The 24,244-nt window shown below is 41.1% G+C and overlaps 1 protein-coding gene across 1 annotated transcript in view; it reads right to left on the bottom strand.

Annotated features, from left to right (window-relative positions):
• Positions 1 to 349: 349 nt before the first annotated feature.
• Positions 350 to 24,244, bottom strand: part of thsd7aa (thrombospondin, type I, domain containing 7Aa) — a 133,317-nt gene continuing 109,422 nt past the window's right edge. The window contains exons 21-28 of the mRNA XM_069516457.1: positions 22,311 to 22,456; positions 22,039 to 22,213; positions 19,486 to 19,659; positions 19,265 to 19,360; positions 16,589 to 16,671; positions 8,570 to 8,783; positions 6,380 to 6,467; positions 350 to 3,021 (exon numbers count right to left, since the gene is read on the bottom strand). Coding sequence (XP_069372558.1) covers positions 2,934 to 3,021; positions 6,380 to 6,467; positions 8,570 to 8,783; positions 16,589 to 16,671; positions 19,265 to 19,360; positions 19,486 to 19,659; positions 22,039 to 22,213; positions 22,311 to 22,456 — 1,064 coding nt within the window. The 3' untranslated portion in view covers positions 350 to 2,933. The remainder of the gene's footprint in view (positions 3,022 to 6,379; positions 6,468 to 8,569; positions 8,784 to 16,588; positions 16,672 to 19,264; positions 19,361 to 19,485; positions 19,660 to 22,038; positions 22,214 to 22,310; positions 22,457 to 24,244) is intronic.

Genomic DNA, 24,244 nt, shown 5'->3' with positions numbered 1-24,244 from the left:
AATCTGGGCCGAGCATGTGTAGACAGTAGTTTAACTTACTCCACCAGCATGTAGTTATGTTTCTCTACCAAAGCATTTAATCAGCTGTGGCATTTTGTAAAATATCAACATTTAATTCAATTACTGCAGCTTCCTGTCCTGAAAATAGTTTACTCTCACCTCTTAGTGTTGTGTGACAATTAAATTAAGAATCTAGCCATCAATTAAGAAAAAAATCTTACTTTGGAGTTATTGATAGATCATTGAAAATTGTTTACGAGTCTCCAATATTCATTCATACTACATAGTAAATGTTGACTGAAAGATGCTTCTGCTTCACACTGGAAAATTCAAAAATATGAGAAAGCCATTTCAAATATTCCCGTTGTTTATTATCAGCAATTAGTCAAATACAAATAAACAAACAGTAGGAAAAGGACAGATTTATCTGCGACTTTTTCACAAGGTTATCAATTTCCATTTTAGCACACCCACATTCACACCTCCATTTTTTTCTAGTTGTATGTATCCATAACATCTTGTGTAGTAAAAAATGAAACATTATTATGGTACATGAACAATAAATAATAAAAAAGAAATATTTAGCACTTTATTTACAACTCATATTCCAAGAAATATAAATTAAACATTCCATTAATTTACTAGCAACAAATTCCACAGAATATTAAACTGCCATTCTCTGGCAACGATATGATGCCTCAGTACTAACAAATAATACAACGTTCACTTTGGGTGACTGGACCTTGAGCTTTCATCAGGCAGTGATGTTAGGCAGCACTGTCTGGTTTCAGTTTTCACATCAAAATGTCCCCGTGTAATGATTCCTCCTGAAATGTGCTCTTATCAGTAGAAAAGCTCCTACATGGGATTTGATCATGGAATATAAAGGTCACCCAGGCTGATGTAGTCAGGCTGAAAGCTCTTTAGGAAAGCGAGGCCACAACTGTTCCTCTCTCTGAAGCACATGAATGAAGAGTCTCAGTAAACATGAATGGATGAGTCAAACCTGTAAGACGGAGCTGAATGGGACGGAGCTGAATGTTTTTTCAGACAGTTTTTCTGTAGCTGTGAACAGGGAGGAACCTCCTCCACAAAAATAAGGGCGGAGAAGTGTTTGTTGTTGCTGCAGGTGACATTCGACAGATTTGAGCAAATACCTAAAGACCAGTGTGGATTTAAAATGAATCAAGAACCAAACGTCTGCAGAAGATGGTGTTCCACTTACTTTTTTGTTAGTAATGATGTATTAGCCTTTAACTAAGCCATTAACTTGGTGTACGGTAGAAGCTGCCTTCAAATGATGAAACAGAACAAAGTGGTGGATGTCAAAACTAACAATTACAGACATATCTGTGAAAGTTCTGTCATCCAGGTCGTTGTATCTACAGGAGTTGTACAAGTGATCACTGCACATGCTTGTTTCATTTCACTTCACTGGAGAAGACTTTTGGCTGAGAGGGGAAACGTTTAAGAAAAACAAGTAAAATCCAGTTGCCTGTGTACACTTGAACAAAACCTGAAGATAACATCTGACCAAAACCCACATTTTGTCCGGCCCCTGGCCAGAAGAGTGAGCTGTTATCGCAATTCATCATATTCAGAAAGACATGGGAGACAAGAGATCTCGGAGATGAATCAAATCTTCAATGAAAGGCATTTCCCTCCATCCTTGAGTGTCGTTACCGAGGTTTGACATGATCGGGCATCACGTCATGTGAAGTAATTAGTTTGAAGTAAAGTGAGATTGCAAAGACAATTAAGAAGATTTACGTCACAATCAAAAACAACAGAATTGATTCATCTCATATTACTGATTCTTGTCATTGTGTTTCTAATTGTTGTAAATGGACCAGGCCCTCACCTCAGTACTTGGAGCATTTGATGCCACCCACGTGTCTTTTGTTCTTCCCTCGTCACAGCTACAGAGGTTCGTAACGGAAGGAGTTTCTACGTGTCTCATGCACTCTGAATCCACAACAGTGAGGTTTATCCATTAATTACAAAAGTAAAAATCCTGAAGTCACAGTCAGAGATTAAAATGAATTCAGGCAGAGTTTGGGACGTGAACCTGTACATACTAGAAAGGTAAAGTTGAGACCACAAATAAAATAAAAAAAGAAAGAAATCTATTTACATGGAGTCCCATCGTATCACTTACAAGAGGTAATAGAAGAAAAATATTACAAACATTGGTGAGTTCTGTTTGCAAAAAAGTCTACTTTTTTTACATTTCTAGCACAAGACTGTACACCATCTTGTTTTGAGAGAGGCAGTTTCCTATGGTGAAGCTAGACATAAGAACATATCATGCTGCACTAATATAGTGCAAAATTATGCCTGAAGGACTGAGAAGGGATAGGCAGGCAGAAGTGATGGCGGCTCTGGGATTCATTACACTTTTTTTTCCTCCTCTGGTTTTATCTTTTCTTCTCATGAAATGGATCCAGGCCATAATAACACTGTGGGTTCTGAATGTTCCGAATGGGACAAAGAAGGGACCGAGATGATCCCGCTCAGCTGAGGCAAAATTAACAAGAAGAGGATTTGTGCTTTTAGAGCAAAATCTTTTCGTGTGACCCTCTCCAACAGCCGTGGTTCGGATGTTACTGGCAGTAGTAGATGGCAACAGAAGCAAAGGCAGACTTCCGAAAGAAGACAAAGAATTCATGAAGGCTCTTCTGAAAGTATCAAAATTGAAATAAAAAAAAAAAAAGAAGACGACGGCAGGAATATCAAGGCTGCTAATGGACATGGATTCAGTGTCTTGATCTTTGAGGTTTCTCTTTTACGTCAAACTCATGTTCCCGGGATGTCTGCGTGTTGTTTGAACAATGCCCAGCGGCAGCCCTGACATCAAGGGGTTTCCATAGCAACCCCGTGTGCCCTGCAGTAGGACGAACGTCTTTAGCTCAGTGCGGTCAGCAGGAAGACTTCTACATATCAGCGTCTCCGTCGTAGGCGAGAGTCAGCGGCTTCAGTCTGTTGTTCATCTGCCGTCGCTGAGGCTTCTTTGGCTTTTTGCTGCAACACAGAAAGAAAGAGAAAATGTTCAGTGAAGCAGATCCCGAGTGTTCAACCACAGCTCTGCTCATATGCTTCCAAATACAACGGTATCCTCAGTCTTAATCACTTTGCCCTGTAGTTTATGTCTTTCTGTTTTTTACTTAATGTTTTTCACTAACATTTTAGTGTCAGATTTAACTGTTCTGAAATGTTCTAACACTTCACTACCCAAAATAACCTCTGAGAGAATTTCTTGATTTATCCAATGCAGAGAAGATGAGGGGAATTTCAATGTTAAAGAAAACAACTGCACAATTGGCTGTTGGCTCTGACAGAAAACACGATTTTAAAAGAGGTACGTATCAGGTAGATGTAAATATGGGGCAGCGTGGTGTCCTGTGTTCAAACCCAGGTTAAAACCTGCACATTCTGCATGTCTGTGTGCCTCCTCAGCTGAACTCAAGTTTGTCAAGCGATTATAATGTTGTTGGAAAAACGTATCCCTCATGTTTCCAGGGCTGAGTGTGACGACAAAACCTCCTCCAATGAGAAGGTGAAAATAATGAATCAAATCATTTTATTCAGTTCAATGTGTGACTGAAGGCAATGTGATCACACCAGCCTGCAGACATTGAGAAAAAAAAGTGAATACATTTCTAAATACATTTATTTATCTAGCCATAGACTTATAGAGTGAAAATATAACATTTAACACTTCCTGCAGAATTCACAGTGCTCATTTCACTACTGCACTGATGTACCATATGAATTTTCGCTGCTCTGCGATGCAGCATAGAAATAATTCCCCCATTTACAATTAATAATCAGCACTCATTATGTTCACTGTGATGGATTAATTAACTCAGTTGTTAATTCGCTGTGGAGCAATGAGTGGAAATTGCTGCTTCAAAGGCTGATAAAGAATAATTATTGTGGAATGCTTTGGAAAAATGGTCTGCAGTGAAGTCGAAGTAATTTGGAGTAAATGGGATCAAACGTGGTGGAACATATGGTCCAGAGGAATTTCCGTGCAACTACTCATCAGTGCAGACACAGTGTTGGGTTGTTTCCCCGTTCAACACAAACTGTGTCACAGGAGAATGAAGGATACAGCATGTACCACATGGTGGATACATTATTTGATCTACTTGAGCTCAGTGATGACATGATGATTATCTTGCACTTACATGACATGACATGTGGATGGATGACCACAAGATGGTAGCAGAGGAGAACAAAACTTACAGCTGTGAATGGGCTGCAGTGATTCAGTACGCGGGATTGGAGGCTCAGGAGGAGGCGGCGAGGTTAGCGATAAGGATAAGTTTATCTTCAGGTGTTAAGGTGATGGAAACAACACCTTCTCCTGAATCTTACAATTGCAGAGGCTGGCTGATGTTTTTTTTTTTTTTTCAATATTTTTCTAGCACTTAAACCTAGAGGGACACTTGGAATCATGACCTCATGCCTCGTGGCCCTTTAACCACTGATGTACAATAATAATAATAATAATGCTACGGTAAAAATATAGATATATTATCAGATACATGACCGACAAAAGACGGAGAGATATTTGTAAATCTGTTAGTAGAGATTTACTGTGTAGCACTCCCAATGGGTTTATCTGCATGCTGCTACACAGCCTCATCTATCCAGACACAGATGGGAACACTGATCATTTTTCTTTTTCCTAATTGTTTATGCAAATCAAAAGATTTACTTTCCAAATCCAGTAAGAAAATATACTTCTCTGTGACTGATACAGAAGCTTTGAAAAGAATCATCCTATATTTGGGGATTTATTCACTTTTTTAGATTCTATCAATTTAAAAAAAAACTAAACAAATAGAAGAGCAAACATGGAAATTGTGTCGTTCGGACAGCTCACCTCCAAGAAGTGATCCACTGACATGAGTCATGAGGCACTCTAGGTGTTTGGCTACAAGTGGAAGTGAGTAACAGGGAGGTGAGGCGATGCCTTTTCTAAGTGATGAGGGTTTCAAAGGGAGGTGGTGGGGGTGGCAGTGCCTGCTGCTGCTGCAGTTGTTCTTGTGATGGAGGGGGCTCTTGCAGCTTGGCCTCACATTGCTGCTCCTGCTGCGGATGTTGCTGGAGAAGGCCGAGCTGCCGTACCTCGTCTTGCTCTAGCTTCTGGCAGGCGGGACATGTGTAAGGCACCGGGTCCATCCAGTAAACCCCGTCTGAGGGGGACTTGGACCTCGGCTTGCAGCAGAGGCAACAACCACAACGACTGAGCAGGGGGAGTGTGAGAGTGGAGGTGGAGAAAGAAAAACAAGAAATGATGGGGCAAATGATGAACTCAAAGACAAATGAAAAGTTAAATGAATGAATAAATGAAGGGATGAATGAATGAATGAATGAACGAACATGAGCAGTGATGGAATGAAGGTCAAACCCAACATAACTATGACACAAGTGTCGTACTGATTCTGTTCTCCAGACAATTAAGCCTGATAATCTGAGTTAAAAGACGAGACAGCTGAAATTGATAGAAATAATGATAGGGACTCATTTAAAGAACAATGTTTGAAATAAATAAAACAAGCCTGATTTTTCAAAATGGAAATATTCATACTGATATCAGATATTAGACTGATACTCACTCAGATAGCTAGATCAAGTATTAGTGACAATGTTCCACTCTACTCTGTCTAGTTGTTATAAAGCTCAGTGGAAGTTCAACCAGGAAGATTTTCTTTATGACTGATTTATTCACAATTTTCTCTCACCTCTCCCCACTTTTTTGTCCTGTCAAACTTTAAATGTGTTCTCCTCTCTTCTGCAGTCAGCTTTCCCTGTGACCCCTCACCCTAAACACCTCCAGTCCCCATACGCAGAGGCCTGGTAGAGGCCAGCCGAGTCTCAACAACACAGCCTCACCCCCTTTCAGTCATGATGGCATCAGTAGGGTCCAATCAGCAAAGTCTTTCATTTACATCATTTTACTTCCTCTTCTTGTTGCATGGCTACATGCATTAGGAGTGCAGCAGTAGAGACATATCTGCAAGCTACAGGATGTGAGCTATGTGGACGTGGCTAAAAGCAAAGGGTCACCAGTTTGGAGGATTTATTTAAGAGGTGATAATACATTTCCTTTCTTTTAAGAGAATAGTCTCATTTTCACCTGAATTAAGTCTGTTTCACTTTCATCAACGATTCATTTCATATCTTTTACTTCCCTTTGATTCTCCGCCCCTTCCACAAGACTTAATCAAGGAAGTAACTGTGTCTGTTAACCATCGGCGACAAACACGGCTGATCCCCATTTCATCACTGACTGTAGGTGAATGACGGTAGGTAAAGTGATGATGGAGTCAGAGCACAAATGAAAGGCGCTCCAGTGTTGGTACATTACCATGCTAGGTATGTCATGGAGACTATAAAGACGAGCAGGACAAAGGCTCCTGCTGCGACTCCATACACCCAGGTCTTCAGCTTCCCATCTGCAAAGAGAATCAAACACACAAACACTTTATACACTGGATACCATTTTGGGTTCGGGAGGCAGACACGGTCAACACTTTTAAGAGTACACTTAAGACTTTCCTCTTTGATAGAGCCTATAGTTAGGGCTGGCTCAGGTCAGCCCTTAGTTATGCTGCTATAGGATAAGACTTCTGGGGGATTATCATCCCCATCTCTAAACATACATGTCTCATTAATGCATGTTACTAACTAAACTTCTTCCCCGGAGTTTCTGTGCTCTCTCGTCCAACAGGTTCTCATGGATCATGGCTGCTCCCAGTAATGGATCATGGTTCACTACTGCCATGGCCCTGCCTGACATCCACTCTTGTTATTACTATTAGTCATAATTCCATGACATTAATATTAACTTGTTTATTATTGTAGCATTGTTACATATTACCACAACTGCTACTGTAATCATTGTCTTTCATTGTAATCGTTTGTAATATGTTTCTGTGGCGTCGTTCTGTACACATGACATCCATTGCACGTCTGTCCGTCCTGGGAGAGGGATCCCTCCTCTGTGGCTCTCCCTGAGGTTTCTTCCACCTTCTTTTTCCTGTTAAAATGTTTTTTTTTTGTGGGCAAGTTTTTCCTCACTCGAACCGAGGGTCTAAGGACAGAGGGTGTCACTACCTGTACAGATTGTGAAGCCCTCTGAGGCAAAATGTGTTTTGTGAATTTGGGCCATACAAATAAAATTTGATTTGATTTGATTTGAATGTGATATTGGTCAGGAAAGAGATACTGCATTTTGGTGCAGATCAAGATCAGGGGGCAGATCCAGGTTTATTTTTCTTCAACTTCTTGAACAACGTGCAACATTTTTGTTGATTTCTTAGAGAATAATGGATATTGACAACAAATCAGGAATCAGGAAAAACAACAGGCATGTACAGGGGACTGATATTAATTATTGAGTTTGTGCAATTTGGTGCAGATCCAAATAAAAAATCCTGAAATGTGGTTTCTGTGGACTGTTAGGGCTTGGCAGAGTTATGGACCCTCGTAGTGCCCTTCTGGTTTAGCACAGGGTTGACACAACAGCAGAAAGGCCCGTCTTTCTGTATTTGGTGCTGCAGCTCAACAGCACTACAAACCGCAGCCTCTCTAAAGCAGCTTAAACACAAACTGAACATGAGAAACTTCACGGAGGAGGATTTATTGCAGAGCTGAATTAGTTTCAGATAAACTGCCCACTGACTCTTTGGTTTACTGCGTTCATTTCCTTATCTGAGCTAAAGGGGGCAGTAGAGTGTGGAAATAACTCATGTCCGCTCATCATGAATGTAACACACAGAGGAACAACACAAAGCCTTAAACTGCAGCATCCAGCACATGCAGGAGCGATGTTGACTGCTAAATGTGCTGTTGTAGTGCAACACCTTCATCTATAAATATGCTGCGATAAGAACGTGTTAATGAGAACAGATTCAATTCGTGTGTGTTCTGTTCATATGTTTCCTCCTTGTGGAAATCCAATTATAAAAGCAGCCTGTTATTCCAATATGCACAGTGAGATGAATATTTGATTGGAGACTGTTTCAGAGCTGTAGTCCTTCTTCATCCCTTCATTCCACTTTGTTATATTCAGCATTAATGATATTATTTAAACATGATCTCCTTCCTGTTCTCATCCTGCATCCGTCTTAACTTTTCCTCTTTTTATTTGATCTGATTTGTATCCCTTTCCTACATTTCTTTATTACCTATCAGCGTTCTGTCTTTCTCTTCTTTTCCTTCCTGTTATTCATCAGTTGTTCCTACCCCCTTCTATTCCTTTCCCATTCATTTTAGCACCCTCATACCATTTCTCTTATACCTTCCCCATTCATTACTTTTCTGTTGTCCTGTTCTTTTTCATTATCTATTTTTCTTCCCTTCCTCTTAACACCTTCCTATCCTTTTGTCTCAATTGTTTTTGCAATAATTCTCCCTGTTATTTCTTCTTCCTCTTGCTCTATTCTCAGATACTGCTATTGCTTCTTTCTACTACACCTAACTTTCTTTGTAACTTTGTAATTTAAACTTGTATCACTTCCAGCAGTGGGATATATCAGACTGTACTGAGGTGTACCTGGTCCAAAGGGCTGCAGGAACCAGGTGCGTCCCACCCTGCTGGGCGTGCTGGCTGCAGGCTGGGTGGGGTTAAAGGCCCGGATGGTCTTCACATCAGCCCTGTTGTCACCTGCGGTAGGGATCTCCAGCACCGGGATGACAGTACACTGATCCAGCTGACCATCCGACGCCATCACTTCGGTGTAGCCCTCTTCACAGCCGCACACACCCACCTGACACAGGGAGGAGGCAGGTTTAGTACAGTGACATGGACGTATCTGTTTTTCACCAGGACCTGCAGAGTCTTTCTGCAGGCAATATAATATGAAGTCTATGATATCTCATTAACCAGAAACTGCTCTACCTCCAACCTCACTGAAACCCATCCTCTTTCAACTCTCTCTGTCCTGTTACTTCACGGCAGGTGTGCAAGTCCTCCCCAGCTCCGTGGTCGTCTGACTCAATGAGTGCCAACAGAGCCACTGTGTGTGCATCAGAAATGAAATGGCAGAAATCCAAATGTCCTGACGACCTGCTTACATGTGGATCTCTTTTTTTCTCCTTCTCTGCCTCTATTTCTGCAGCCAAAAGCTCTTTTTATCCCAAAAAAAATTAAATCCTCATTCCCCAACCCCAAAAAACGACCCCCCAGCCACCCTCCTCCTTCCTCCCTTCTACCAAACCACTTTGTCAAATACTTTATAAAAAAGATAGATGACATTCGCTCTTCATTCTCCAATCCACCTTCTGAAATTACCTTCCCCATCAACCACATCTTCATCTCCTACTCTATCGTCTTTCATGCCCCCCTGTCTCCCAATCAAGTTCTTACCCTGGTAACCTCCGCCCGCCCAACCATCTGCACCCTTGACCCCATCCCTTCTCACATTCTTCCATCTATTGCTCTCGACCTTCTTCTTTTTCTCACCCATTTTATTAACCTGTCCTTGTCAACTGGCTGTTTCCCTAACTCTCTTACGGAGGCAATAGTAAAACCCTCTCCTGAAGAAACCCACCATCGGCCTGTCTGAAGTAATCAACTAAAGGCCCGTCTCTCTTCTTCCTTTTCTCTCCAAAGCACTTGAGCATGCTATCTTTAATCAACTCTCTTCCTTTCTTCACCAGAACAACCTTCTTAATTCTCACCAGTCTGGTTTCAATGCGGGCCACTCAACTGAGACTGCCCTCCTTGCTCATTATCCTTGCTTCTCTGAGCAACTTCACACTGCTAGAGCAGCCTCTCTCTCCTCTGTCCTCATCCTTTTAGATCTTTCTGCTGCATTTGACACAGTGAACCACCAGATCCTTATTTCCTCCCTTCAGGATCTGGGCGTCTCAGGCTCTGCTCTCTCCCTGCTCTCATCCTTCCTCAAAGACGTGCAGTTACCGGGTAACTTGGGGGGATCTGTGTCAGAACCGTCCCTCAAGGTTCTGTCCCCTCGTCTTTTCTCTGCACACCAACTCTCTCGGCTCTGTTATTCATGCTCATGGCTTTTCCTACCACAGCTACGCAGATGACACCAACCTAATTCTTTCTTTTCTCCAGTCTGAAACACAGGTAGCAGCACAAATCTCTGCTTGTCTGACTGACATCTCTCAGTGGATGTCTGAACACCACTTGAAAATCAACCTTGACAAGACTGAGTTACTTCTCCTTCCAGGGAGAGGCTCTCCCACCCATGACCTTACTATCACCATTGACAACTCCATGGCAGCCCCCACTCAGGCCACAGGGAACCTGGGTGTGACACTCAACAGTCAACTCTTACCACCAACAATGCTGCAACAACCCAACTGTGTGCTGCACAACAACAAGAGGATATGTCCCCTTCTCGGCATAGGCTCTGGCCAAGGCTTTTGTCATATCATGCCTGGACTACTGCAACTCCCTCCTTGCTGGTCTGCCCACTAGTGCCATCTGACCCCTGCAACCCAGAATGCAGCAGCCAGACTGGTCTACAACCTAGGTTTTCTCATACACCTCCGCTCCTTCACCGACGGATTGGGCCCAGCCTACATCAGTTCTCACAGGTTTTCATGTACAAATAGTTCCAAGAGGCCGGAAGAGATAAAACTATCCCACAGTGAAAAGTGAAGTTGCAGATTTGTTTTTCCTTCTTTGGTTCCATATCAATCAGTGAACAGTGGCTGTCAATCTGTGTTTCCCTTTATTGGTTTTGCAAATTAAATAATGTGTTTCATATTTTGTGACAAAATACATTGGTGGCTTATATTGACACTTAAATGAATCATCCTGTAGTCTGGGAATTGTTTGTACTCTTTGTTATATTGAATACACCTACAAAATATAAAAAGCACAAGAAAGAGCCAACATGGAAAATATGGTGTGTAGTTTGTGTTTGCAGCGCAGCCCTGCAGTCAGGTTGTGTGTTTGATATGTAAATGTACACACCAGACTTGATTCTCTTTTGATTCCAGATTTGTTTCATTACTTTTTGTTTTTCTTCCTTTATCCTCTTTCCTTTATCCTCTTTCTTTCATCTTCCTACCCTCTTTCAATATTTCTATTCGTCTTTCCTCTTCATTCTTCCCTCCTTTCTTTCTTCCCTTTTTTACTATAATTTTTTCCAATTGACTTTCTTCTTGTTTGCTCAATAGCTTATTCACCCATTTTCATTTTTCTCATTTTCCTTTCTTTCAGTTATTTCTTCATTTTTCCACACCTTCTTTCCTAGGTTCTTTATTCTTGCGGTTCTCCCCTTGATTCTTTTCCTTCCTCTCCTCTCTTCCCTTTATCTCGTCTGCCTTCTTTTATCCTGTTTTCTCTATTCTCAATCATTTTGCAACCCATGCGATTTTTCTCTCCACCCCTCGGGGGTGGTACCAACCCCCAGGCTGGAAACTGAACATGAATAATCAAATAAAGAAAAATGCCGACACAGGCTGAATAAACACAAGTGGGGGGAGGGAGTGGGTTGATGAAGAGGAGGGGAGAAAAGATTTAGAATGAAGGCTCAAACGACTTGTTGACATTCTCCTAAAGCTGATCTAACCCTCAGTCAGTTAATATCTATCAACCTGTCACTTTCCTTCTTCAGTGTCATCCTGCTTTGATTGTGTTGTCAGAGTGTCAATATAAAGCAGCAGAGCGGGTGTGTTGTTGTTGCTTTGTTCTGCTTGTTGACAGATTTCCCCCTTGGAGTGTTAACTTGATCACTTCAGGAAGAAGCTTTGTTTTTTTTATGGAAACATCCACAATAAGAAACTCCCCTCAGTTAAATGCACAGTGTGTAGAGTTTAGCGATATCTAGTGTTGAAATCGTATGTTGCAATTCAAATCACCCGCTCCTTCCAAACATTAAAAAGAACCTGTGGTAGCCTTTAATTGTCCTAAAAACTCAAAAGGTGTTTAGTTTGTCTCCGTAGAGAGGACCCCCTCGATTTAAATATTAATCATTCAATATAAAGAGCCTTTTCTGGGGTAAAGAACACTACAATTCATACAATTTAGATTAAATGAACTAGTGAAAACATCATGAGGATTATTCTACATTAAATATCAGCCAATAGATCCCTTTCACCTAAATCTTCCACACTTTAACTCACTTCACTTTCATCTGCTGTTCACACCAAGGATCACTAATATCACACCTATTACTTATTACTATGGTATTAACAACCATCTCTTGTGACCCGATTACATGTGGACGGCTCTATGTACATCAGTTCATGTTCCTCCTGTCAGATGATCAGATTTCACTTACCTGCTCTCACACATAAGAGAGACAGAGAGAGATAAGAGTTGAGAGAGCAGGGACAGGAGGGGCTGAGTGAGTGAGTGAATGTGCTGCACTCAGCTCTACAAAGTAAGATTTAACACATTTTAAATGGCAAATTAAAAATATGGGGCAACCCTATCGCCTATTGGTGAGGGTGCATACAATGTGTCCCAGGAAGAAATTATATTCACACTGCTAGATGATGTGATGACATATGTCCGAGACCATCGTCACATGTGGCCTGAATGATCAGATTTAAAATCCATTCCCAGTGCTTTGTGGGTGTGTTCACACCAGAGCTTAAAGCTGTCTCAGCAGAGCCACACGCTCTGTAATATACAATAAACTGGAATCTCTTTAGAATACAGTTTGAAAACTGTTAGTGTGAGAATAAGGGGAGCAAATGTGAAATACTGTTTGTTTAATTATGTTAATTTTACTGAAGATATAAAAGACTTAAGACAAAATACATCTTAGAATTCTTGGAACTAGAACAATCCATCCTGACGGTATAAATTCCTGAGTCCAAACTGTGCTGTGTCCATGTAATAAGATCTTGGATCTTAAAAATGTGTTTGGTACAGACAACGCTTTGCAACAGTCTGTTGGGGGAACTGTGCTTTCCAAAGGTAGTGTAAAGAATTTGATATTTTAACCCACTAAGACTGGTTGGTATTTGGAAACATACATTACAGTGTCGAGGCTGTTTTTGTTAATGTTGGAGTTACATCAAACAGCAGCTTTGATAAGGCTTTGATTTAGCTGTGCAGTCGATCCCAAAATCAGCTATAGCGATGGTGCTATGGTGTGATGATGCTGTCAGTTCTGTCAGACAGGGTGTGTGTTTGATAGTGTGTGTGTGTGTGTTTGTGTGTGGGTCCACAAAACCACCCCTCCTCCATATCTTGCTCTCTCTCATCCCTCATTCCATTCATCACCCTGCAGGGGATCCCCAGCTCCCCAACTATCTGTGGAGGTTGACTTCAGAAGCCTCCGCCATGCAAACAGGAACAGCAGGAGTTCAACAGCAGACAGAACAGGGAATAAGGGATCATTTGCATCTGCTTAGTGGCAAACAAAGAAAAGGAAGTGTGTCTCACATCCTTTTATGAGACACACACATACATGGAAATATGTATGTGTGTGCCTGTGTGCCCGTGGTTGTGTGTGTGGAGGGGGGGGGGGGGCAAGTAAGGTTGTGGCTTCCTCATCAGTTCATGTCAGTTCATCCCCAAGTCAGGGTGCACATGCACGTAGGGAGCGCACACAGTGCACACTAAGAGTATTGTGACATACATCATTTCAAATGTCAAGGTACACACGCACGTTCCCTCACGCTATGGGTGCTGCACTACACACACAGTGTAACCTGGCCGCTACGCCTCTCATCTACTGACATCTCTAGCTTCCTTGCTTCTCTATATCATAAAACCACATCCTATCTACTGTTCTGTGGTGATTGGTGCCATGTGGTATATACTGTATTTGCGCTGTTAAAACATCATTCTTACTAGTTCTGACAAGCATTTGTAAATCTTGTGAGTTTTGGTATGAAAACCACATGCTACGGCTTGTATGTCATATAAAACAATTCAGAACCATGGACAGCGTCAGCAGGAGGCGCGAGACATGTGTGGTCTCTGCCTTACACCAAATATATAACATTTATTACAAACCACTTAACAAAAGCCTGTTTTAAATGACTAATCTGTCATACCGAGGAATAACTGGCAGCACAGTCTGTTGCTCCTCTATAGCAGCAAGGTCTTTTCTTATTGCTGGCACAGGCAGGAAGTGGCAGCGGGCAGAAATACCAGGTATCAGTCTGTCAGTTATCTGATGTGAAGACATGACAACGCTGCACAGCTCAGGCAGCTCGGCTTGTTTTAAACTATACACATTTTTTAATTTGTTTTTTAATACTATGTTATTGATGACTTGTCATTTATATTTGACATTATATTAACAGTATATTAGAGTTCAAAGATAGAATGGACATTCTCAAGTTTGACTAGAACCATTTGTAAGAGCACTGACTCTATACTCCATATACTCAGTCCATATATAAACTCCCTGGCCTTTCTTCTGTTACCCTCAGGTTTACTTGAACATAACATACTTAGTGCCCAAGCGATGCTATCAGTGACAGTAATGGGCCACTGTAAAGATTTAGCAGTGCTGTATATTTAGCAGACTCCAAATGAAACCAAGAATGGTTAAAGTTGGAGCAGCAGAGGCCAAGACTGATAATCAGAGCCACATCATTTATAATTGTGGTGGTCCCTGCCCTGTACGCCTTTGTGTGTGTATGTGTGTGTGTGTATTTGTGTCTGTGTGTGTGTGTATGTGAGTGTGTGCCTGTGTGTTTACATGCTGTGAGGGACAGTCAGATCCATATCATTAGCAACTCTGCCCCAAAGCAATAATGTTTTTGTATAACTCAATTGCAAATCTAAATATATCTGGGATCACATAGTTTTTTATCAGCATAATTGACATCTCGCAATCTGCTGTATATCAATCAGCACAATATCAACTTGTAGTGACTGTAGTGTAATCTAAGCATTTCAAAGTTGTGTCATAGACACTAACAGTTTTCGGTCAATCACAGTAACTTTATTTACATGTATTTAACATTTTATAATGACAACAATAATAACAAACATGACCATTTTCTGACCTTAACCAAAGTGCTTTGGTTGCATACACCATGCTCAGGACTGTTATTGTGAATCACTGTCTCTGGTATGACAGTGACAGCATGATGCCGTCCCCACCACGATAAATCACCTAAATTGACCCGCTGCAACTGATGCTGTCGCCAATCCGTCATAATCACCTCAGGGGTCATGTCGGGATATAGAAAATCTGCAGGCTGCTGTTGTTATTTCTGGATTTTATTCTGAATCTATCCTTTTAATTATTTGCTGTTAAAAAATTGTGTAAATAGACTACTTTAATTGTTAAGTTTCTGATTTGTGGAAAATATCTTGTGACCCATAGTGGGCCGTTTCGTTTACAACACTTCGATTTTCAATTTTCTGTGAACTATCCATTAAATCCTGCATGTATAAAACAGCAGCTGAGATAATGGCCTCACTCTATTCAGCAGCAGATGCCTGAGAGTAAAAAATAAAAACCAGAGCACTGGCAGGTCCCAGTTCAGTCTGACATTTCAGCCTAACAGCTATCTGAGGAGAACACCATTGATTATCCTCCTCCTCTCGTCAAGTACCACTTTCAATTCTCCCCTGGAATTCACTGCAAATTACACTCAGTGTGTCATGCACTTACACTATGCAACTTTTTTACCTTAAAATAGAAGCTTCAAAACTAGTGTGATGATTCACTGACTCGTAATATGGAGAGTGGTGCTACTTTCATTTCCCCTTCTCACTCAGAAAGTCTGGTCTTGCTCAGTGTAACTTTGGTGAGTGGGTACTATCTCCTGTGAGAAGTGTGTAACTGATTCAGCTCAGCCAGAATCAGGTCCAGCAAGAGTAATGCCAAACTGTAGATAAGGTAAAACATCTTAGAAGTCATCTAAGAAGTCATTAAACAGAGTTTATCTCCAGTATTCAGTGAGCAGTTTTTTAAATATTAAACATTCTAAACAGAGTTTGGTATATTTGTTACAGTGCCAGCTCTTCTGGTTCAGGAAGGATCATACATGGGTAATATCCACCTTTCTGTTGTTTCAGAGCTCTGCTAGAGACATTGATAGATTGTGTTTTTTCTCTACATAAAAATCACTTTATTGCTCTGACATGGAGCCCAACAGAATTAATTGTCATGTGTGGCCACAGAGGGTGCTGTTGCTCAGTAAAAAGTGTGGCTTCAAGCCCATATAGATTTGTTTTAAAAACAAATCTTTCACTTTATGAGTGTGAAGCATTGTGATTGTTTTACTGCTAAAAGTTGCAAGAAGTAGCCAACTAGAGTAAAATATTACTCCCCCCATTGACAGCTACAGAGTGAATCTGGCCTGTTTATTGATATTTTATTAATACTGAACATATTACGCATCAAAATTGCGCTGACTCCAGCTGTGCATTTTGTTGGGCTAGGACACACATGCCAAGTTTGAAACAAACAAGATGAACTGTTTGTGAGATATGAATCCCACATACGTCCCACATACAAACAGACATCTGTCGGAATATCTGTCTGACCTTCGTAGAATAAACAAAAGAGATCTGTCAATATCTCACAAGCATGACACCAATTCCTGGTGAAACAGCTTATAAGAACTATAACTTAACTGACCACAGATGTGTGATTACCTGGTAGTCACTCACCTCTGTGCAGAGGGAACGTGGCTTGGTGCAGGGCGGGTCACAGGAACGGTCGGCCATGGGTTTGGCAGTTGCCGGGCATCCACCTGCAGGGCAAAGGCCAACAAGGTCAAACTCCACTGTCAAAGGTCAATGAATATAGTTTCAGTCATACGTTTTTGGGAGGATGCTAGGTAACAATATCACAGTCGCCAATATTACAGGACAAATGTGTCCCAGATTCCAAACAGTGTACCTCTGCAGATTGTTGAGCCGGAGGTGGTAAAGCTGCAGCTCTCTTTGCTGTTGTCTCTTTGAAGATGACTTTCACTAAGTTTCAGCTAATTAGTACAATGAATCTCACCATGCAGTGCGACGCCGGAAAATATTCATAATTATGAGATTTTTGGAAAAGCACTAAAAGTGCCACTTAAATCTCCAGACTAATTGGGGCTCTGTATGTAATTCTTGCTGTGGCTGACATAATGCCTGAAGCCTGTGAGTGTACATTCATGTGAGATGGCATATTATTTCCTTTGCCCGTTATGTTGCATTTTAATACAATAATCATACATACAAAGTTGTGTTGATGCAAGACATCATACAACACATGAAGAGTACATATTAGATTATTGTCCATACCCTCAATCGAAATCGAATCAATACATCAGAAGGAGTTAGGAATTAGCTTGAATAGCATATTGTCCTACAGCAAATTCATTGTGCGTTAGTCAAGATAGCTACTGCACTCAACACTATATGGGATATCGAATGGTCATCACCTACATTGGGAAGACCGGAGCATGTCTGTGTTTTGATTGATAAATATGGTATCTAAATTGCTGAGAAAATCAAACATACTTCCTTGAATTCCTCAACTGTGAAACCAGATCAAAGGAAACATTCCCCATGCAAACCGGGGAATACTTGTTACTCGAATTGGGAGAATTCTTTTATCCCATTATTGCTATGCAATATAGTGCTTGGGGCCCAAGGGAAACTTTAATTTCAACCACTCTGGAGTAAATCAGTGGAATGGCAAGAGGGGAGATACAATTCATTTACAGGGAATCTACATTTTTTTATTAATCTCATTCCACTCCTGACTATGTATTCAGAATTTTGGCAGAACCAGGGCAGGAGTTGTCATTTAGTCACTTTTTAATAGGGTTCATCCAAGGTTTTACTGAGTTAAAAACGATACAGGGTAAGGAGCGTGTATTCCCACTGAGAATAAAATAAGCTGGATAACGTAGATAGACCGTACAACTGACATTGATTCAACCAGCAGACACTCAGAGAAAACACATGTCTGTGAGACCACAGTAATCTATCAGGGCCTCTTGAATATTTATCAGGCAGCATGCTCAGGGAGCGAGCTCAGTTGGAATATTCATGAGGGGAAAACCACTGCTTGTGAGGAAACATTCACAAGAACGGGGGGAAATGTGGTCTGCCGATCAGAGCAGCCACAGATAGGCACACCACCATATGGAGTACACTGACATTTCTCGTTTACTCAGACTCAGAGCTGAGTGTTATAAACTCCCCTAATCCAGAAATGTGACAGGGCTCCAGGCTCAATCAAAGCAGGAGTTGTAAAAAGAAGTAGGTTCCCTGACCAGAGAAACCCTTTCCTCCAGACAGCCCATCTTCTTACAAGAGCTGATAAATTCTTTGTGGAGCTCAGGAACAATGGTTTAGTTGCAGAGGTTAACTCTGACATGTGATGGACGATGAGATTAAACTGTTGCTGTAAATGTAACACTGCTGCAGATTAAAACCTCATCTGCTTACAGCTTCCTAGAAGTCGCTGTCAAGAAATGCTCCAAGTGCTATCTGGGATTCTGACATGCTGGATGAGACAGTTTTAAGTAAGCTTATCCACAGTATCACCTTGCCACGCAGACCCCGTGTGTCAGAGCAGCAGTGAGAGCTTTGGAGCTCATTTAGGTCACATTTACATCTATCATATCTGACTCGAGGCTCCAGACCAGTCGTGATAAGTGCTGAGCTGCTCTGTCTCTGTGATAACTGAGCAAACTCCATTTGCTAATCTGCTATGCCTGTTCTATATTGCCTTATTTCTTTTATCTTGAATTGCACTTATTGAGGAAAAAAAATCTGTAAATTTAAAAACTTTAAAGTTGTTTGGAAAATATATATAAGCACAGCATGTGATGAATATTAAGATATTTTGAATAGATACAATGCTAAAATGAAAGAGGCACAATTTTGGTCAGACAGAAACTCGGTGGGCAAAAGCCTTTACTATAGTACCACTTCAATTGTTACATTTCACATGTGGCTCTAACTGAAGCTACACTCAACGGGAATAGTTCAAGTACAAGAGTACTTTTCGACAGTTTGCACAGTTTTTTGTCAATCCACTGTGAAAATAATCTTTCGGGAGTAGTTGAAAGCTCAAACATTAGTAGATGTGTCCACCAGGTCATTGTGTGTCATTGTCTTACAGCATGACTTCACCTTGGGAAGAACATTGTAGTTTATACATTATTTAGAGCCTTTTCTAAACGATCTCAGAAAATATCAAACCTTGTTTACAAGCTACATGCCATTGTCCAAGAATATGGCCTTCTGAAATTACGGTGCAATAGGTTTTAAGACAGCTAGTGATCTTATCATATTGTAATAGACATAACTGGAAGGAAAAATATAGGCATGATTCATAATGCTTACCTGTAACATTAAGTCCATCTGAGCGCTGGCACCAGACTTGGCGAGATGAGCCTCTCCATGGTGCAGTCTTCCACTTGTATTCAAAGCACTGGCCGTCTAAAGGAAGAACATGCAGTGTGGGTAACAATGCGAAGAAACAGCTGCCAGTGTATTTAATGTAGAATAAAACTGAATCCAAACGTCAGTGTACAACAGTCAGCTCTCTGCCTTCTCTGACGGACCTGTACATGGCCGTGCCTCCATCTCCTGCTCTGGACACTGCAGCAGGTTCTCTGGATCCTGGGCCACCACGGCTCTGGACCGGACCTGGACTGACCCGAAGCCCAGGTCGTCCCCACTCACGCAGCTTAGCTGGCATGGACTCCAAACGGTCCAGTCCTTCAGGTAGCACTCTCCTATAAACACACACAATTTTGGTCAAAGACTACAGACCTGGTGGGCAAAGGCCTTTACTATAGAAACACTTTAATTGTTACGTATCAAATGAGGCTCCAGTTGAAGCAACAGTTCAGCAAATGTCAACGTGCTGCTCAAATCAAAAGAAGCAAAGTTAATCATCATGTCTGTGCATTGATTAATACATTGATATTCAAGAGCCTTACTACTACTGGCTCAAAATGTATCTTTGGTATTTCTGTGCTATACTTTCATTTCTTGAAAATCATTAATTGATTATTACTGTATACTATATACATAACTTCACATTAAAAACCCTCCAAATTTGAGACTTTTACTGCAAACCCTTGATGCCTGAAGTGATGGTGGGTTTTCATGGGCCAGAGCTGACCAAAAGAACCAAGGACGAAGTGAATAAAAACAGTATTTCAGTAAATCGGAGAAAGTGAAAGCAGCAAAGTGGTATGACTTTTGTTGTACTGATGGAATTATTGAGGTGGACATGTTTCTTTTATACAAACATACACTTTATCAACACAGCACGTCATGTGTTGCATTAACAGCAACCTCGAACAGGAGCAGACAAAATGTGGGAAAATGGAAAAAAGTAGATTCTCACAGCAGCTGAGGGAATTCATCCAAATATGACAAATTTGAATTAAGAAGCTTTTCAGCCAATCAGGGTCTAGAAGTGTGTTGACAGGTACATTGATTGGCAGCATCATTACAAACTGAACATTTGAAAATGGCAGAAACTGAAAATTGAATAACACAGGATCTCTCCTGATATTTGCAAACTATCATGGAAGGATATGAAATATTTCCTTCAGTACATCCGTTCAAATGTCAGCGTAGCTCAGTAGCAGTAGAAGGTTGTGTGTCTTGACAGAGGTCAGTGCCACACAGCGAAATGAAATGAAAATCAAAATTAAACCTCCTCTCAAATATGTTCCCTCCACGGCACAATCCGTTTTTTCATTACTGCTCAGAAGCACGATACTCTCAGCAAAGAGAGGAGTCTCAGTTGAATCGGTTACACTGCTCTCTTTGTACTGGCATGGCTGACATGAGCACATCTCTACACATTTTAATTAATCATGACCCATCAGAAAAAAAGATCAACTAATTAAGAAGAGACATCATATCCTCTGTCTCACTTCTAAGTTTCCAGCAGTGTAACTGGTTGTTTTCAGTTAGTAAGTTAGAGACGACAGGAAACGCTCCAGATCTGACAGAGTCCTTTTTGACCTTGTTCCCCCCTCGTCCCCACTAAACCAATTAGCTTCATTCTGGGCTGATTACGCCTACACATAATCCAAGCTGGAGTGGTCCGTGTAGAGCAGATATACACATGTACGTACACACTTGGACACACACTGCAGCTGCTGCAACTTAGCGTCAGCTGAGAGGCCTTCACTGAGGTACAATAAAAACCCTGCTGCCACAACACATCCATTATCAGCTTTGTAAAATGCTTCCCACATTGTCCTTGGCCTCCCGCCTGTTAACATCAGCTCTGCATTGTGTGGCGCACTCTGGAGCTCTTGAAGCTCTTACAATCAAAATCATTTAACAATAAGTGCTTCAGGGGTCTTTCTTGTCATTGTGAAAAGGTGCGCTGAGAACAATTGCTAGCACTTAAGAGTCATCACGCTGAGAAAAGCCATATTTTTTGTTGTAGCCAGTTGATAGTGTCAAGTGGTTAAGCTGGGCACACACAAATCCACCATGAATTGGTTGCCCCAACAAAGTGTATTTCTTTGGCATTTTGTCGCTGTGACGGCAGAGCAATAAATGGTCGGGCTGACTGGGAGTCAAATCGAGAGCATATTTATTATTATTTATTTCAGTATGTTCCCAAACCACCCTGTTTTTTTTTTTTGTCAGAAACATTCATACTAATATTTAACATTGCTGCGGATGTGATCATTTAATTTCGATGAACTTTACTGGAACAATCAATGGACACAAAGGGTGGGTCCAGTGCTTGGATTCAATGTGAGCAGACAGGTGACTTTGATTTGTTCTGGTTCTCCAAAAGTGCCGACCATTACCTGAAAAAATTCTCAGATAACTTTGGAAGTCGTTTCATTCACCAACATTTCTCTTCCCACGATCTTCTTGGGTCGCTTTGTTCCCCTGTGCGTCACACGACACATAGTACAACCAAGCTAAAGTCCCCCAGTCTCCGAAATTTTCTTTTATATACTGACAAACTCAGAAAATCTATTTTTAATTGCTTTACATGGTCACAAATTTTTTTCTAACTTAGTCATCAGTAAATAATGTTCTGCAATCAGTGAATCTGATCATTTTCCTCAGCTCTACCTCGCCGTGTACCTGTAAAATGATTGTGTCACAGTATGTGAAAGGCTCACCTGGACAGGGTACAGTGCAGGGTTCCTGTAGAACAATGTGTGTATCTCCATCCACCGAGGGCGCCAGATCTCCGCACAGCTCGTCGTCCACCAGGCTGCTGTCCTGCTCACCGGAACCGTCCGACACAAAGCATGACACGTTCCTAAAGCGCAGGCCTTCCCCACACCTCGCCCCCTGATGAGAGGGGATGCACAGACGTGTATGGGTCAAACACACACTTTTAGAGCTGTGTTAAGATATTTTGAACACAGACAGATGTAATCCCACCGACCTCAGACTTGCACTCAGACCAGGTGCTGTATCTCCAGCTGTAGCAGGGCTTCACTAGGCAAGGCTTCCACTGCGCCATCTGGGATGGACACTGTCTCCCGTCACCCTGAGGAGCCTGGATCACTGTCCGTCTTCTCCACAGCTTGCCTGCAGAGTACCAGAAACAAAGGCAAAAGTTTTTATTTTCAGAGTTAAATCAAGTTGTGGAATTTGACGTCTCCATACAACCAAGATTTGTAAAGATGAGGAAGACAGTGTGCTGAACAGTGTATGTTTTTCAGTGTTGTGGAACTGACGACTTACTGCTTGTACTGTGTTTGGTTGCTTTTCCCTAAGTTCTCAGTTTCCTGTTTTATTTTGAAATGTAGCTCCTTTATGTCTGTAGCTTTATTTCCTGTCTTTGTCGTATTTCCTGCCCTTGTAATAGTCTGCACCTGTTCCTCATGTGTTTCACCTGTGTTCAATCATCCCTGCCTCTCTGGGTGAATGTCTCTGTCCTTCCCTTTGTCAGTTCATCGTCTTTCACTGTCATGTTTCCAGTGTCTCTAGTGTTTTTTCTGTTTATTCTCTTTGGAATCTTTTCTGGTTTCCAGAGTTTTTTCTCTTTGTGGAATTGTCTTGTTTGCTTTTGTATCTTGTTCTTTAGTAGTTTTATTATTGCCTTATTAAGAACACCTTTAGTTATTTTACTGCCTCCTGCACATTTGGGTCCAGATTTTCCCCAATTCCTAGACACACACAGTCAATTTACTGTATGTTTTGGTTTTGTTAGTACACCATATTGATTCTATCCTTGTTTGTCCTGCTGTCAGTGGAGAATGGTATTTGATGCCTGCTAAACATAAAAATCAATTAATATATTTAATTTTTAGTTTTTAAATATAAGACAAAAAGGAATAATTAAAGTCATTTTCCTTCTTCTATTAAGGCTGTGAGTCAAATGTTGGTCCACATGGAGCTATGGATAACATAGATATTCTCTGGTGAGGCACATAATAAATAGAAATTATTAATCATTAATTTCATCTGTGCATTGATTCACCTGTCATGTGATACATGTGTAAAGATGAAAAAGTCCATGACTGTTGCTGACATGCAACACCAATCATTTAAACTACTTAGTATAGAATGGGGGGAGGTGGAAGGGGATAACTAGCTTTAACATGTTTTGATCCTGACTCATCTTATAGCCACATGGCAAGCAAATATTGTTTAACTAAATTCATTATGAAAGATAAAGATGAATAGCGGGAGGGGGTTAAGACATATCAGTGGTTAAAAGGCTTTTAATGTGAAGCCTCTGAGCAGGAAATGTGGGATTTCATTCACAGTAATGTTATAAGAATAGCATCTCATTCTCAAAGAAATCACAGACAACCTAAATGTCTTAAACATGTTAATGTCATTCATTCTGACTTGCAATGTGATACTTCTTGACCTCGTATCATCTCTATGCAGCATCTGGGCTCTTTTCTCCAGTTACTTCATGAAGATCATGTACCAGAGAATAAAGTCTGGATCCTCTGAATAGTTTCCTATAGCCCTTTACTGAATTCACTCTGCATTTTTACAAAGAGCCTCAGGGGAGACGTGAGAAAACTGTAAATCATTGCAAAAGGAATGCAAGGTCCACTGCAAGTGACTAAGCTAGTAGACGTAGCCACACGATGGTGTGCCTGAGGGTCCCTGCATGCACCTCCTATGAAGATATCAGTGGACTTTTAGGTTTAAAACGTGGTGTAAATGACCTTGTTTCTAGTCCAATATGAAAGTTGGGGTTTGAAGACACTTTGATGACACCACACATGCAGTGGAGGCATGCTATGCTTTTTACTGTTGTTTTACCGTGTCTGAAGAAGAGGATGGATTGACTTCAATTATATTAGATTTGGCTGCAACGCTGTTTACCCCTGACATTCCAGAAGTGTTTTGTGT

This window comes from Paralichthys olivaceus, chromosome 20 (genome assembly GCF_024713975.1).
Source record: "Paralichthys olivaceus isolate ysfri-2021 chromosome 20, ASM2471397v2, whole genome shotgun sequence".
NCBI classification, from domain to species: domain Eukaryota; kingdom Metazoa; phylum Chordata; class Actinopteri; order Pleuronectiformes; family Paralichthyidae; genus Paralichthys; species Paralichthys olivaceus.
The sequence above is the reverse complement of the archived record's forward strand: the minus strand, read 5'-3'. Positions and strand labels throughout refer to the sequence as shown.